This window comes from Cibotium barometz, chromosome 37, assembly GCF_041138505.1.
Source record: "Cibotium barometz isolate CiBa-2024 chromosome 37, ASM4113850v1, whole genome shotgun sequence".
Taxonomy (NCBI): domain Eukaryota; kingdom Viridiplantae; phylum Streptophyta; class Polypodiopsida; order Cyatheales; family Cibotiaceae; genus Cibotium; species Cibotium barometz.
The window spans coordinates 17,723,372-17,740,584 of record NC_141082.1 but is presented as its reverse complement, the minus strand read 5'-3'; the positions used below and the strand labels follow the sequence as shown (position 1 = coordinate 17,740,584).

Sequence of the window (17,213 nt, the reverse complement as noted above, 5' to 3'; positions counted from 1 at the left end):
TTTTGTATGCATACTGTCAATAACAAAGTACATCAATGAGCAGTACATACAGTATTGATGTAGGTGAAAATTATTTGTAATGAAATGATTTTGATGTGAATAAAAAAGTGGCTCAATGAGCAGTACATACAACATTGATGTAGTTGAAAATTATGTACAACATAGAGCATGGATGTACGTAAAAATGTTGGCTTATCCTTTAGCTGATTTCCTCTGTTTCTTATTTTGTTAAGACTCCTCTGAGGCTGCTGTTAAAGGCAAACAGCCTTTATCTCAACCATGTCCGCAGCACAACAAAAAGCACACAGAGTCAGAACCATATGTGCACAAGATTCCAAAGTTTTTAGAAGAAAAAAGAACAGAGCTGTTTGAAGTATCCTTGACTGTGGTCATTGGAAACAAAGACATCAATGTCTGTTACTAGGAACCACTGGAAGAATTCATTATCATGGAATGCCTCAAGGGTTTGTTCACGCTTGAGAAAGGAGGTACTCTAAATCATCTCCATTTTCAGATGGTGATAAGTATCATGGCTCCGTCACTCATCAGCATCAGCACAAAGTCATTAGACAATACCTGGGATGGGACTTCTATAAACCAGAGGGTGCCATAGTGATGTGTAGAGGTCTACGCTAGATTCGAATGCACACATTTGAATGTATGGTCGAATACTGCATGAAAGACCTCCATAAAGCACATTTCAAATTCTTCTCGCACAATATCTCCGTGGAAGAAGTTACAAGAGGGTGACAGCTGTAAGCACTGTACTGTCAAGCTGATAAAAAAATAAAGTTTGCTTAACACCTGTAAATCTTTTTGAGAGAGCATATGTTTTCATGGACAACTATGTATCCAACAAACTTCGTGCATCACTTCAAAGTACACTTCTGAAGATGGTCCGCAGAGGAAAGTACTACCCTGCTGCGTCCTAGATAATATCAAAGACAGGAAACAGCATGAGTAGAAAAAGGTTAGCAACAATTTGGAAAGTAATGAAAATACCTCACCTTACGCAATGCATGGACATTGATGAGATTTTCTTTGTAGACACGCTTGGTGGTCGATATTTTAATCCATTGTACCATTATGCAGACATCAATGAAGATGAGAATGAAAGGGATAATGAAGCACATGGTGATACACAACTTGGAGGTCAAAGTAACCCTATCATTATAGATGATGATGATGACAACTCCCATGCACAGGACTACAGTGCATCTTACTTGTCTGTATGGGAGAAAACCCTATCATTATAGATGATGATGATGACAACTCCCATGCACAGGACTACAGTGCATCTTACTTGTCTGTATGGGAGAAAACCCAAAGTTTTAAAAAAGCAATCGTGGATGGTGATGAATTTGTGCCACTATCACCATCCATATGTAAATATGTTGGTCTTAGAGAGGAAGAGGGATGCTTTCTGTAGTTCGTTGTCAGTGTGCTGTTGGTTTGCTTAGTTCACTTATGTAATGTTCTTGGTGACACATGTAAACTCACCCATTAATAAATGTGTTCTTACCATGATTCTCCAATAATTTGGTGGTGTTGTCATGCTTTTCCTATAATTCAATCATTGTCTTATGGAATATTTGTGGTGCTACCATCTAATAATGTAAGTGATATTTTTAATAACTTTAACCTTAGTTTCAAATGGATTAATTAGTTTCCATGCACACCAAACAAAAGTTATCAATATACACACCTAACAAAAATTTATGTATATAAGTAATATATACATATATTACTTAATAAATTATTTTTTTAATTCAATATAAACACACAAATAATTCAATAAATTTTAATGAATTATTTATGTATGTAAGTTATATATAATATAATATAATATATATATATATATATATTCTCTCGAGCGTGAAAAAGGTTTGAGCTCCAACGTAAGCCCAAGGGTGAAAAAGGTGAGAGCTCCAACTGCAGCCTTGGCGTTGGAAGACTTATGTCTAGGTAAAGAGAGTGCTCCAGCTTCTTCGCTCGTCATTTCGAAAGCCTGCTATCGACTGCCCGTCACCATCTCTCAAATGTAGACCATCTGTCGTATGGTTGAATTTCAGACAGCGTGTTTTAAAGCGCACTGTATATTCTAGGGCGTTTTTGACGCTATGAGGAATCCTCTTGCGTATTTTGACCTAATTGTGGCTTGCTGTCACTTGCAGATTGCCTAGTTGTTGCTGCAGGTTGCAGATTTTTGACCTAATTGTCCTTTTACCCATGCAGATTGCAGCTCAACATAGTTGTGCTTGGTAGATCTTGGTGTCTCTTTGCTCCTCCGGTTCCATCCCCTGTTTCAGTGGTGCAACATAGGAGTCAGCTGTCAAAAGCGTTCTCCATGGCCATGCGAGGAGGAGGGGGAGGTCCAAACCGACAGGGTGGAAGAGGCAGAGGCGGTGGCGGGAGAGGAGGCGGCCGAGGTGGTGAAGGAGGGAGAGGAGGTGGCCAACAGAGATGGTGGGATCCAGAATGGCGAGCAGAAAAGCTGAAACAAATGCGTGCAGATGTAGGTCATCTTGTTTTTTTTATCATTCCCTCTCATCTTTGTATTTTTGCCTTCCCTCATGTGCATACACTATACATATGAATGGCTATACTTGTCGATGGCCTTACACAGAACTGCATGTGACCTATCTGGGGTTGGGCCATCCCATCCATAGGATGAAGATGTACGGGCACTCTTCCCTGTCTAATACCTTGCATGTCCCATGCATTGGGATTGATGTGCGAAGGCCCTTGTCATGCACATACACTTATTGCCCATAGGTTTTATCCTATAATCCTTCATATCTGGCTTGAGATGTATTCTCTAATGCCATTCCAAAAACATGTAACAATCCCAGCCATTTGTTGATGCTACAAGGCTAAGCAATCTTTCCCATCCAAGCGCTGGCTTGCCCCATAGGCATTGTGTGTATCCATTGATACTCATAGATTGTTCCATCACCAACATTTTCCTTCTTCATTGCATTATGTGCCTCCACTCAAGTCATTCACATAAAGCATCACATGCAACAATTTTTTTTTCATGGTAGTTATCAATTCCGTGAGCTGTTTATGAGATGGTGGGGGCTTGGATGGGGAAGCCCTCTTTATGTACATCCACTTATATCTCATGTGCATCGACTGTTCTCCATTGTTGCATCAATGTGCATCCATGATGATTTTCATAGGACTGCAAGTTTATAAGTACCTATGAGTACATGTTTTTTAGAAGCAAGAAAAGTCGCGCATGATGCCACCCCCATTCCTGGTCAAAGTGGCCTCGCCCATTTTGTGTTAAGGAATGAGAGGTAGTTTGCTGTTCCTTACCATCATGCACTGCACAAAAAATATGAACGGTGGGGCAAGACAAACACCTAAAAGTTCCAAGCAACTGATTTACCAGTTTAGGCTTGAAATTCTTGGGTCTTAATTGGTGGTGGAGTTTGCACCCCAAAGCAAGAATTGCACTTAAGTGTCCGTCCAAGATCCACATACATGATAGCATATCAGTGAAGCAATCCAAGTACATGTAATCCATGGTCATTGTAAGGTCTCCATTGACCACGCCCAAGGATTATTTGGCCTAGAACTGAAACCCTAACGAGGTTTTATAGACCCATCATCGTTGTATGTATGGCATGACTGCGATGCATTGTGGCTAGCGACTCACCACCCAACTATAGGTTCAATGCCTCGAACCACCCCCAAGCTTGAGGTCTAATTACTGCGAGCTTGCTTGGTACTGACAGCCCCAACCTAGCGTCCCATACCACTAGGCTGAACCACCCACCTTGTACCACGAGATCTTGCATGGTTCCTTGGTAGCCCCAGGTCACTGAGTGACTACTTGACTCCACGAGATCTTGCATGGTTCCTTGGTAGCCCCAAGTCACTGAGTGACTACTTGACTCCTTGTGCCTCTACTAACCCGGCTATTATTGGCCCTTGCTTTATTTATAAGCTTTTAGCCATTATTAGCCCTAGGCTATTAATCAGTCTAGACGTAGCTCACGTGTGAATCCTTCGTCCTGGCTAAGCCGTCAACCCTAATGCTAACCCTAATCTTGGATTAGCACACATCCTTAGCCCTAATCCTAGGTGTTGCATGCATGGAAGCCTTGCGTAGTTGATCCTCAGCTCTTAAGCCTGATAAAGAACAATGATGCAAACTTTAATCATGATTAGATAGAGAGAGGAGAGAGAGATGAGCTGTGTGTTCAATGTATTATATGGTACAAAAAGATGATGATGTCTAGACAACTGCTGAGGCCTTTGGCTTGACTAAAAGATTGACTTTAGACCTTCTACCGACTACCTATGATCTGATCCCGAAGGGGGATTCGATGATGTGTACAAATGAGAGCTTGACTATTTATAGGAAGAAAAGGGAAATTTGTAATTTAGTCATTTTTGCCTTTTCAGCCCACGAAACTCCTTCAAAAAGTCATCGTTTGTGTCCAAATTGTATCCAAAAGGTGTCCCATATATGGATGTATGTCTTGGGCATTTTGGGAGCCTATTGGGTTGGCTCTAAATCTATCCGTAACCCTCCTTTAAGACGTTGCTGAATCCAGGACTAATGATGAGGTTATCCATGTCCACGGTTGTGCATGTGACATCTTGTAAAATAGGCCTTCGTAAGGGCCGTGGTATCTTCAAGAAAACAACAAATTCACACGTAAAACCTTAAGAAAATCTGAAAATATGCAAAGGAGAGAGAGTAGAGAGAGAAGACATGTCACGTGCATCCCGCACTTGGATGCCACGTAGACATATCTGTACAGAAGGTGCAGGATCTGGGATGGTGAACTGGTCCCATGTGAGCCTAGTCCGGGACGAGTCAGCCAGGGATCCATCTCAGCAGTCGTTCGAGGTCAGGTGTGCATTGTCGTGCACATGAGTCCAAGGTCAGGTGTGCACTGTCCTGCACATGAATCAGTGCCATTCCGTGCTGTGAGTCTCCCTCTGGAATGATGTTAGTGATTCTGTGTATCTGGTATGGAACCGGATGCCAGATCACTGAGTAGTTAGTTAGGGTTTGCTTTTAGAACAAGGGGCCAGCCCATAGGGCTACCCTGGGTCTTTGTGTGGGCATGGGGATGGTGTTAAACCACCCCCATGAGGGCCAGGAAGGCCCTGGCTGAACCCACCAGCCATGGAGGGGCTGTAGGACAGCCCTAGGGGCAGGCTAAAGGCAGACATTCAGGAGATGCAGCCTTTGTATGGCTGTAGGGCAGGTATGGGGCAGCCCATACAGGCTGCCCAGCCCTCAAATTGTTTGCAAAAGCATTGTCCAGCCCATCCAGAATCGGGCGCATGATGGCCAGCCATATATGGAACAATGCGCAGCATTTTATGGAATTTATGTGATTTTTTTCAGCATTAAATGCTGAATTATTCAGTCGTGGGACATTTAATGCTGGCCGCCTGGACTTCAGCTGGCCGACTGCTCTAGGTGGAGTAGTATAAATAGGAGAGTCCATAATCCCATTATTTCATCTCATTTCTCACCAAGAGCTCAAGCATAAAGAGGCTAGACAAGCCAAGAAGGTGCTAAGCAAAGGGGTGAAGGACTGTGTAACATGCGGAAGCTCTGGGGGTCTTCTTTTAGCCCTAAACACTCTTGGCAACATGTTGATGCAAAACGCAGTTATAGAGAGAGAGTAGAGATAGAGATATATGCTGGAAATTCAGTATATTGCTATAGTACAAAAAGGTACTCTTACACACAGCCCTAGGCTGCCTTGAATAAAAGGTGAATAACACCCAAAACTGTCCCCCTATGGGACTCCTACTGACCCAAACCCCTAGAGGGTTGAATGGTCTTAACAATGAGCATGTGTGCCTATTTATAGGCCTTGGAATCCTTGGAGAGCTGGCCGACCAGCAGTCGGCCAGCAGCCTTGGCATAAATACAAAAACGCAGAGCCCCTTTATTTGTGGGCAGTCGCCTTATCTTTATGATGCGCTTCAGCCCTTTGCTCTCTGGAATCAGCTGACAGCTCCTAGAACCAGCCGACAGCATCCTCCTCCATGATCCCTATGCCCTGCTCCAAGTCCACCACAGATTCTGCACCTGAGGCTCCTAAATTTTGGTTCTACTCATCTTTTACTGGCTGCCCCCTTCTGGATTAGCCCTGAGAAAGTACATGTCATTGATCATGCACATGACATCCTCCTCTGCTAAACTTGATGACGGGAATCCAACATGCTCTTGGATGACTGTCATCATCCCAATCCTTTTCCCGAAGTCCCCCTGTCATCCATCCATCCCTGGCAACCCTTTTCTCCGAAAGCCCGGCCTATTCTCCAAACCACTCTGTCTCAGACGAAGGTCTCTGCATCTGTTCCATTTAGTCCACAATCCCATCCTGCCCTGACTCTGAACACTGTCTTGGTCTTCATTCCTGAGAAATGAGTTTGGCACTCTCACATCACCCTTGGAGGATAAACCTCCCTTGGGACCGTTGCCTTGCTATAGTACAAAAAGGTACTCTTACACACAGCCCTAGGCTGCCTTGAATAAAAGGTGAATAACACCCAAAACTGTCCCCTTATGGGACTCCTACTGACCCAAACCCCTAGAAGGTTGAATGGTCTTAACAATGAGCATGTGTGCCTATTTATAGGCCTTGGAATCCTTGGAGAGCTGGCCGACCAGCAGTCGGCGAGCAACCTTGGCATAAATACAAAAACGCAGAGCCCCTTTATTTGTGGGCAGCCGCTTTATCTTTATGATGCGCTTTAGCCATTTGCTATCTGGAATCAGCCGACAGCTCCTAGAACCAGCCGACAGCATCCTCCTCCATGATCCCTATGCCTTGCTCCAAGTCCACCACAGATTCTGCACCTGAGGCTCCTAAATTTTGGTTCTACTCATCTTTTACTGGCTGTCCCCTTCTGGATTAGCCCTGAGAAAGTACATGGCATTGATCATGCACATGACATCCCTCTCTGCTAAACTTGATGACGGGAATCCAACCTGCTCTTGGATGACTATCATCATCCCAATACTTTTCCCGAAGTCCCCCTGTCATCCATCCATCCCTGGCAACCCTTTTCTCTGAAAGCCCGGCCTATTCTCCAAACCACTCTGTCTCAGACGAAGGTCTCTGCATCTGTTCCATTTAGTCCACAATCCATTCCTGCCGTGACTCTGAACACTGTCTTGGTCTTCATTCCTGAGAAATGAGTCTGGCACTCTCACATCACCCTTGGAGGATAAACCTCCCTTGGGACCGTTCCCCGAGAACCTATCTGGCTCACAGGACTGCCATCCCCTTTGGCTTTGTGGAACACCACCAACAAACCTCCTGGGAGCTCTTCCTCTGTGCTCCTTGCCTTGGGCTTCGTATCCGTGTAATTTCCTGTACCTTGGACCTGTACACTATCATATGGGACTGAATCAGTGTTTAGCTTTGCTGAGCCTGATGCTCTGATACCAATGTAACATGCGGAAGCTCTAGGGGTCTTCTTTCAGCCCTAAACACTCTTGGCAACATGCTGATGCAAAACGCAATTATAGAGAGAGAGTAGAGAGAGAGATATATGCTGGAAATTCAGTATATTGCTATAGTACAAAAAGGTACTCTTACACACAGCCCTAGGCTGCCTTGAATATAAGGTTAACACCCAAAACTGTCCCCCTATGGGACTCCTACTGACCCAAACCCCTAGAGGGTTGAATGGTCTTAACAATGAGCATGTGTGCCTATTTATAGGCCTTCGAATCCTTGGAGAGCTGGCCGACCAGCAGTCGGCCAGCAGCCTTGGCATAAATACAAAAACGCAGAGCCCCTTTATTTGATGCGCTTCAGCCCTTTGCTCTCTGGAATCAGCCGACAGCTCCTAGAACCAACCGATAGCATTCTCCTCCATGATCCCTATGCCCTGCTCCAAGTCCACCACAGATTCTGCACCTGAGGCTCCTAAATTCTGGTTCTACTCATCTTTTACTGGCTGCCCCCTTCTGGATTAGCCGCATTGATCATGCACATGACAGACTGCAGGTCAAGGGCAAGGAATTTCCAGTCAAGAAAGGTCAAGGATTTTTGTATTTTCTTTCAGATTTACATCATTCTAATAAAGCAAATACACCATCCGTGGTGGGGGCCCTACAGAGGGTATTTGGGACCCAATACTGTGTCCTCTCTCTCTCTCTCTCTCTCTCTCTATATATATATATATATATATATATATTTTCTGCACATCTTCATTCAGTTTGTGCGTCAATGCCGTCGCGAAAAGAGTGCTGATTTCTGAGCATTGAAGTTACCAATTCTTCTTCGAAGCTTCCGCATGTTACAGTGGTATCAGAGCCTACTTCAAGTGCAAAGAGTCAGCAAAGAAACCAGAATTTTTTCTCGCTCGTGTGGTTGGTTTTCAAACGTAGGTGGACCCAATACTGTGTCCTCTCTCTCTCTCTTTCTATATATATATATATATATATATATATTTTCTGCACATCTTCATTCAGTTTGTGCGTCAATGCCGTCGCGAAAAGAGTGCTGATTTCTGAGCATTGAAGTTACCAATTCTTCTTCGAAGCTTCCGCATGTTACAGTGGTATCAGAGCCTACTTCAAGTGCAAAGAGTCAGCAAAGAAACCATAATTTTTTCTCGCTCGTGTGGTTGGTTTTCAAACGTAGGTGGACTATGTTAAAATATAGTATCTCATGTGGAATCAAGTCGTAACAAAGGAGTCGGCCATTCACAGCATGAGGGTATAAATACCCATGCCCACCATTGTAATAATCAATCTATTCATTGCTAATCAAGTTCAAGCGTTGTTCGCCAACCTCTCTCTCTCTCTCTCTCTGCGTCAACTTCTCTCTCTCTCTACGTGTATTCAAACTTCCGCATGCTCGAATCTGACATGGTATCAAAGCTGAGTGCTCGTTGATTCTTGGGCACACGGAGGAGTTGGAGAAGGTGGCTGCTGCAGCACTGTGGTGGCAAAGAGAGACAGAGGGCAGCTCGCGTGTCTATGCTACATGTTTCGAAGGTGACACAAGACCTCAAAGGGCGGCAGCGTTTCAGTGTTTTTTCAAGTGGCAGAGCACAATAGCGAAGGTGTTGGCGGCTGCAACAAGGCGGCTGGCTGAGAAGGTGAACAACCGTGGCCTCTGTGCTATTGCGCAGGCAGAATCCCTGCGCGACAAACTCTTAGGTGGTCTTGCTGTCCGGAGAGCTTGCTATGGAGTTCTGAGATTTATCATTCATGTTTTCCCGAGGGAACTGTTGAATTGTATGCGGAGAAGAAGCAACACACGTGGCTTGGGCAGCGTTTCATAAAAACGCTACTGCTCTCTGTGCTTGGCAAACTTTGAAGCGGGCAGACCGGGTCGACTGAGAAGAGGTGGACGGAGTTTTCGAGATGGGACTCCCGTGTTCGAGCAAGGATGACAAACTGAATGGCGACAATTATGCGCATTGGAACTTGATCATGAGGCTATGGTTTAGCAGAAAAGGCTTATGGGACATTGTTGATGGCTCGGAGGAACGTCCCCGAAGGGATAGCAATCGGTTCACACGTCTTCAGGAGGAGGAGTTTCTCAAATCTCTTGTGGATTGGGAAGCTCACAATGCGAAGGCGATGTCGGCGATTGCAGAATCTCTCACCAAGGAAATTTCCCCTGCCATTCAGACTTTAAAGACTGCCAAGGAAATGTGGTCAAAGCTTGCAGGAATGTTTGATCGAGACTCAACAATGCGAGCAGTAACCCTTCTTGGCCAGTTGTTTTCCATCAAGTTTGAAACCGGGACCTCTATGCAGTCACTTCTAATGAAGGCAAAGGTTATCCATGATCAGTTATCGGCTATGAATAGTGCGTTAACTAGCACCCAGTTAGCTGCCTTGGTTCTTACGAAGTTGCCTGAGGAGTACGAGATGGTCTCGAGGGCATTACGCTTACAAGTCACGAAGGAAAAGCTGGAATTTGATGATCTCAGCTCTTTTCTCATTGAGGAGGAAGCAGTGCTCATTTCCCAAGGCAAGATTCGAGTTCCGAAGGATGTAGAATCGGCACATGCTGCATCGGAATCCAATAAGAAGTCTAGGAGCCGTTGTAATAAGTGCGGAAAGCGAGGGCATTTGGCTCGGGAATTCCATGCTCCACCCTCATCATAATTAACTTTATGGGTATACTTGGGGCTACTCTACATTATAAGGCTCCTATTTAGCCACTTGGGATAGAGTAGCATGGGCAAAGCTCAGTTTTATACATTTTAGTGAGGACATTTGTGGCCAAATGGATAAGAGACAACTAGATTAGGCTTGACATTATGCCAAGTAGGCTACATGTATGGGCGGGATGCTATACACACATCAAATTATAGTAACTATAGAGCTTGGACGAGAACTTAAATAACCTTGGACGAGTCTACTATTACCCTAATTAGGCGAGGACTACACTGGCACATGCTCCAGCATTCTAGCTTGGTGGATGGATGCTACCACGTGCTTCAGCCAGAGAGAGGCATGTGAGTGGCAGAGAGGGGCAGTCTGTGCTCCCGTTTTTTGGTGATTTGGACCCGTGTGTCGGAGTTCAAGGCACATGCATCTGGCATGGAATAGCTTGACAAATCTATGGACATGATGTGTTCGTAGTTCATTGGTAGCAGACTATGGATGGGATGAGTTCCTAGTTCATTGTCAGAGAATCTTGGGCGTCATGTGTCGACAGTTCAAGGTTCAGAGGATTTTTTGAACGTGATGTGTTCGCAGTTCAACGAATGGGGGATCATGAATGTGGAGTTGTCTGCAATTCATTATTCTATGTGGCAGCTAAAGCTCAAGATGGCATTTTCTTGTGGAGACAGGTTGATTGGTGCATTATCCGAGGTGTACCTAGCAAAGGCCACGCTAGGGTGTCCATGGTTGCATCTGCATCGACTTGGTTTCTTCATCTATGCCCACTATGAGCTACAGAGAGGGTGTTAAAATATAGTATCTCATGTGGAATCAAGTCGTAACAAAGGAGTCGGCCATTCACAGCATGAGGGTATAAATACCCATGCCCACCATTGTAATAATCAATCTATTCATTGCTAATCAAGTTCAAGCGTTGTTCGCCAACCTCTCTCTCTTTCTCTCTCTGCGTCAACTTCTCTCTCTCTCTACGTGTATTCAAACTTCTGCATGCTTGAATATGACAGACTACCTCTTTCGGAGTGACTCCTGTCCCTCGAAGGACGGTTGGTTTTCAGCCTCCGGAAGCCTCCGGACATCTCCCACACAGATAGTGGATGGTCAGATTGCGTTCCGGAAAGTAAGTGCATTTTCTTGCTATGGCGAGCTTCGACGACGAGAGAACCAAGAACCATGGGACCAGAGTGTACCAAGCAGCCCAGCTAGGGCACCAGGCTTGAGTGTTACAGACATGTTCCAGTAGATGATGGGAGCAATCGCAGAACAGACAACCAAGTTGGATGAGCAGAAGGCATAGATCTTGGCTCTGGAAGAGCGTACCCGTTCTCCAGCGTCGCGTTTTCCATCTCCTCCTTCCTCTCCTTCCGTATCCCAGATTCCAGATCCTCGACACAGGGACCCTCTCGCGGGGTCACAGCCGTAGTCGAGCTCTTTGCTTGAGTTGCAGATGCGTGCATTGGAGATCTGACAACGAGAAGACGAAGCCATGCAACGCGTGGAACACGAGCGTTACCTCAAAGCTTTGGACGCCAGATTGAACTGGCGGCGCCCTCGAATCATTTTCTCGAGAAAATGAACTTCAGTAAGTATAATGGTAAACTCGATCCCACAACTCTCTATTCATGGTTGCATCAGTTTGAAGCTTACTTTACGGCAGTTAGAAAAACAGATACTGACAGAGTGATCTTAGCCAGTTGGTACTTGGAAGGTGAGGCCATTCCTTGGTGGACTCAGTGGGCTCATGCCCACACCAGAGTAGGTATGGCAGCTTATGTGTGGGACGAGTTTGTCCGCGACCTTGAGCAGCGGTTTCTACCACCCCACTACCTTGAGCGACTCGAAGACGAGTTTAGGGGAGCGCATCAGAACGCGCAACCGGTCCTTCAGTTTGCCAATAGAATTTCGACCTTATGTTTGCAATTAGGCTTATCTGATACAGACAAGAAAGGGCAGTTTTTGTATGGCCTTGACACGCAAATCCAATGGGAGGTGCATATGTTTAGGCCAGCCACCTTTGAAGACGCACTCTCGCTTGCGCAGAGTGCGGAAATGAAACATAATGGTGGCAAGTCCAAGACTTCCCAGCCGGCTTCTCCCAGGGCTACCGCCTCGGGGGGGCAAAGGCCAGAACCAGACGTGGTCTTCCCCAGGACAGAGCCCGGGAGCCTCTGGCTCCAAGAACTCGAACAATGCGTCTAAGCTTACTCTAGACCAGAAAGCGGAGGCAGGAAAGACAGGTGGCAAGTTAAGTGCTTAGGAGCTTTCTCAGTACAAGGAGGAGGGTAGATGTTTCTTTTGTCATACGAAAGGACATACTTCTCGGGATTGTCCGAAGAAGCCTCCAAAGCCCGTCGCCGCCGCCTCCACAGCTTTCGTGGTGAGCTCAGCTCCCACACAGACCCCAGCGGCTACCCCTAGTTCTTTAAATCCCGGTGCTTCAGCAGGAGCAATTATTAGTCGGGAACTCGAAGATAAGCAGAAGGGCACCCATGACTAGGAGTATGAGCGTAACGAATTGCTCAAGTGCTTTGGCTACATAGGTGGCCAGAGAGTCGTCGTCTTGTTTGACAGCGGCAGCACGGAGGATGTGGTCAAGGAACAAGCCGCTAGACGTGCCCGATTCGACCTGACTTCGGTGGACAAATAGGTTGAGGGTTTTAGCACAGGCATGACAACGAGCGTCAAGTATGAAGCTCTAGGTGCTAAGTTAGTGATTCACGGCATAGAATTTGTGCGTGATTTTATGGTTGCCCCTCTTGTAGGAGCAGATATAATTTTGGGCATTCAGTGGTTTCACAAGTTTCTTCCAGATGTCAAGTGGGACAAGCACACGTTCCAGATCAATCGGAATGTGTCAAATGCCCCAGTGATCATTAAGTGTGAGTCAGGAATTCCGAACTTTCCGCTCATAAACCACTTGCAAGCTAAGCGAGCAGTCAGGAAAGGCAGACAGTGTGTGATGATTTACATCCAGACAGCCCAGACGGTGGCCAGTGCTTCCGAGAAGTACTCGGTTCTCCATGAAAAGTTCCAGAAGATTTTTCTTCGGAAAGCCTCCCTCCCCAGCTCCCCCCGTCTAGACCGGAGGATCACAAGATTGACCTCCTTCCAGGCTCAGAACCCCCGAGCAAGTTTCCGTATCGCCTTTCCAAGGCAATGGAATCGGAGTTGGACCGCCAACTCCAAGAATTGTTGCAATCTGGCTTCATCTGTCCCAGCGTGTCGCCATTTGCAGCACTGATCTTATTTGTCAAGAAGAAAGATGGGTCTTCCCGTTTGTGTGTTGATTATCGTGCACTCAACAAGCTGACTATCAAGCGCAGATTCCCGATGCCTCGAATTGACTATATTCTCGAGAGGCTGAATGGAGCAGGTGTTCTCGAAACTTGATTTAAAGAGTGGGTACCGGGACATTCCCAAGACAGCCTTCCGTACGGAACGGGCCCACTATGAATTTGTGGTCATGTCATTTGGCTTGACGAATGCCCCAGCTACATTTAACCGCATGATGATGCGTGTCTTCCGGGATTTGATTGGAAAGTGTGTTCATATTTCTGGACGACATACTCGTATTTTCAGCTACGGTTGAGCAGCATGACATTGATGTGGAGAAAGTCCTTAAGTTGCTGGAAAGCAACGAGCTTTACGTCAATGAAAAGAAGTCGGAATTTTATCTATTCCAGGTGCATTACTTGGGATATATAATTAGTGCTGAAGGCATTGGACTTGATCCGGCTAAAGTGGCCGAGATTGTCAATTGGAAAGTACCTCAGACAGCCTATGACATCAGATCATTTGTGGGTATATGCCAGGCATATTCCACCCACATTGACAAGTTTTCTGACCTCTCGGCAGATCTCACCGATCTGCTAAAGGGAGTGAAGACTAGAAGGCAAAAGATTCGAATGACTCTACGAGCATTGGAGGCATTCAAGAACCTCAAGGTGGCTTTATCAGAAGCGCCTTGTTTAGCACTTGCCTCGTGGGACGAACCATTTCAGGTGATCACCGATGCGAGTAACATCGCAGTTGGAGGTGTATTGCAACAGAATGGTCATCCAGTAGCTTACATGTCTCGTATGTTACTGCCCGCAGGAAAAACTACTCAGTCTATGATCGTGAACTCCTAGCAGTTACACATGTCTTGAAACATTGGAAACATTTTCTATATGGCCGTGACTTTGAGGTTCGCACTGACCGTCAGGCATTACGCTGGATTCAGACAATGCCAAGTGCACAATGGAGTGATCGACAACACTGCTGGAGTTAGATATTCCAGCAATTCGGTGATATGATTGAGTATCTTCCAGGAAAGGCCAATCCAGTGGCCGATACTTTGAGCAGGAAGGGACAGGTGACTACGATTCAGACCACTAAACTTGATCTTGTTGGTATAGAACTAGATGACATGAAGCACACGTACGCGGATTCCGAGGAATTCGGTACATAGTGGGAACAGGCATTGGATGCCACAAGACCATGCCACTTTCTGATACGCGATAGTTGGCTTTTCTACAAAGGCCGACTATGTGTCATGAAGTCGTTCAGGGTAGCTCTTCTCCATGATGCCCATGACGCCATTACAGGTGGTCATAGGGGCATGAATTCGACTTTGGAGAAATTGGAACAGCAATACTATTGGCCAAAGATGAGGCGAGATGTGTTTACATATGTACAACGCTGTGATATTTTTAAAAGGTGAAAGCTCCTCGTGGAAAGAAGATAGGGTTGTTATAGCCCTTGCCAATTCCTGAGGGTCCTTTCCAAGACATTTCCATGGACTTTGTCACGAATCTGCCTCCCAGTCTGAGTAAGCGTAATACGTAGTGCTTAACTATTGTTGATAGATTTAGCAAATTTATTATGCTTATTCCTTGCAGGGCCAATGTGACCGCCGAGGATGTTGCCCAGTTGTTCATTCGGCATTGGTACCCGATTGGCGGGATTCCTAGGACCATAGTGTCAGACCAAGATGCCAAGTTTACTAGTCATTTTTGGAGGGCATTGTTTGATAACTTTGGTACTAAGTTGAATTTTTCCAGTGCATTCCACCCACAGATGGACGGCCAGACAGAGATATACAACCAGTTGGCCTTCGATGTGCTAAAGTGTTATGTCCACGATCAGCAAGGTAAGTGGGAATCATATTTGCCTTTAGTTCAAGTTGTTTTGAATGATTCTTTTTCTTCAGCTATTGGCAGGATTCCATATGAGGCAGCATTTGGAAGACCTTTCCAGTCATTGTTGACCAGGACCTCGTCTTCAGTACCTGAAGCGAACAGAGTGATGGAGTCTTACCAAGAGATTTTAGAGTCAGTAAAAGACAAATTGGCTAAGTCTAGAGGCCTACACTTGACAGGTCAATAAAGACCGAAGGGATATGAAGTTTTCGGAAGGGGATTGGGTTTATCTTCGGATTATGAAGCAAAGGTTGAAACAGGTGGGCAAGCGATGCCCAAAGTTGTCTTTCAGGAGCTTCGGACCTTTTCCCATTCGGAAAAAGATTAATGAGGTGTCTATGCAGTTAAAGCTATCTCCGAGTTGGACTATGCACGATGTGTTTCACGTCAGTTGGTTAAAGCCATATGCAGGTCCTATCCCTTCAGAAGTCAAAGACGAAGCGGAACAAGATATTGTTGATGAAGCAGAAGTTATGGTTCCAGAACAGATCCTACTACACCGTTTTAAGCATGGCTCAGGCCGAAGACTAAGACAGTTCCTCACGAGGTTTCAGGACCGAGGGACCCACGAAGCGGTATGGCTTGACAAAGAGTTTTTCGAAGACTATCCGGCGTTATTGACGGATTATTTGGAGGCTATGCAGCTTCCGTCAAGTTAAGCAGAAGGGGATGTCACGTGCATCCCGCATTTGGATGCCACGTAGACATATCTGTACATAAGGTGCAGGACCTGGGATGGTAAACCGGTCCCATGTGAGCCCAGTCCGGGACGAGTCAGCCAGGGATCCATCTCAGTCGTCCGAGGTCAGGTGTGCATTGTCCTGCACATATGAGTCCAAGGCCAGGTGTGCACTGTCCTGCACATGAATCAGTGCCAGTCCGTGCTGTGAGTCTCCCTCTGGAATGATGTCAGTGATTCTGTGTATCTGGTATGGTACTGGATGCCAGATCATTGAGTAGTTAGTTAGGGTTTGCTTTTAGAATAAGGGGCCAGCCCATAGGGCTACCCCGGGTCTTTGTGTGGGCATGGGGATGGTGTGAAACCACCCCCATGAGGGCTAGGAAGGCCCTGGCTGAACCCACCAGCCATGGAGGGGCTGTAGGACAGCCCTAGGGGTAGGCTAAAGGCAGACATTCAGGAGATGCAGCCTTTGTATGGCTGTAGGGCAGGTATGGGGCAGCCCATACAGGCTGCCCAGCCCTCAAATTGTTTGCAAAAGCATTGTCCAGCCCATCCAGAATTAGGCGCATGATGGCCAGCATATATGGAACAATGCGCAGCATTTTATGGAATTTATGTGATTTTTTTCAGCATTAAATGCTGAATTATTCAGGCGTGGGACATTTAATGCTGGCCGCCTGGACTTCAGCTGGCCGACTGCTCTAGGTGGAGTAGTATAAATAGGAGAGTCCATAATCCCATTATTTCATCTCATTTCTCACCAAGAGCTCAAGCATAAAGAGGCTAGACAAGCCAAGAAGGTGCTTAGCAAAGGGGTGAAGGACTGCAGGTCAAGGGCAGGGAATTTCCAGCGAAGAAAGGTCAAGGATTTCTGTATTTTCTTTCAGATTTACATCATTCTAATAAAGCAAATACACCATCCGTGGTGGGGGCCCTACAGAGGGTATTTGGGACATATTTTAGACTATATGCCTGCTAGACAGATTCAGAGAGATGCCACAGGACAGATTGTCATACAGAGCTTTTGAGGCATCTAGACAGCTGGCTGAGGCAAGAGACAGAGGATCATGGTATGCACAGGTCACACATTGGTTCTCATAGCATGGCCTAGACATGGATCATCTACAACCATTCCAGTATGACAGGGATGCACCACATATCCGTCTCTCTCATAGTGAGAGGAACAGAGTATTGAGACAGGACCTAT

The 17,213-nt window shown here is 45.9% G+C and overlaps 1 protein-coding gene across 1 annotated transcript in view; it reads left to right on the top strand.

Moving 5' to 3' along the window:
• The first annotated feature begins 1,883 nt into the window (after positions 1-1,883).
• The window catches only part of LOC147617019 (RNA helicase family protein), a 70,305-nt gene continuing 54,975 nt past the window's right edge, over positions 1,884-17,213 (top strand). Inside the window, exons 1-2 of the mRNA XM_086776646.1 lie at positions 1,884-1,965; positions 2,236-2,515. Coding sequence (XP_086632772.1) covers positions 1,958-1,965; positions 2,236-2,515 — 288 coding nt within the window. The 5' untranslated portion in view covers positions 1,884-1,957. The remainder of the gene's footprint in view (positions 1,966-2,235; positions 2,516-17,213) is intronic.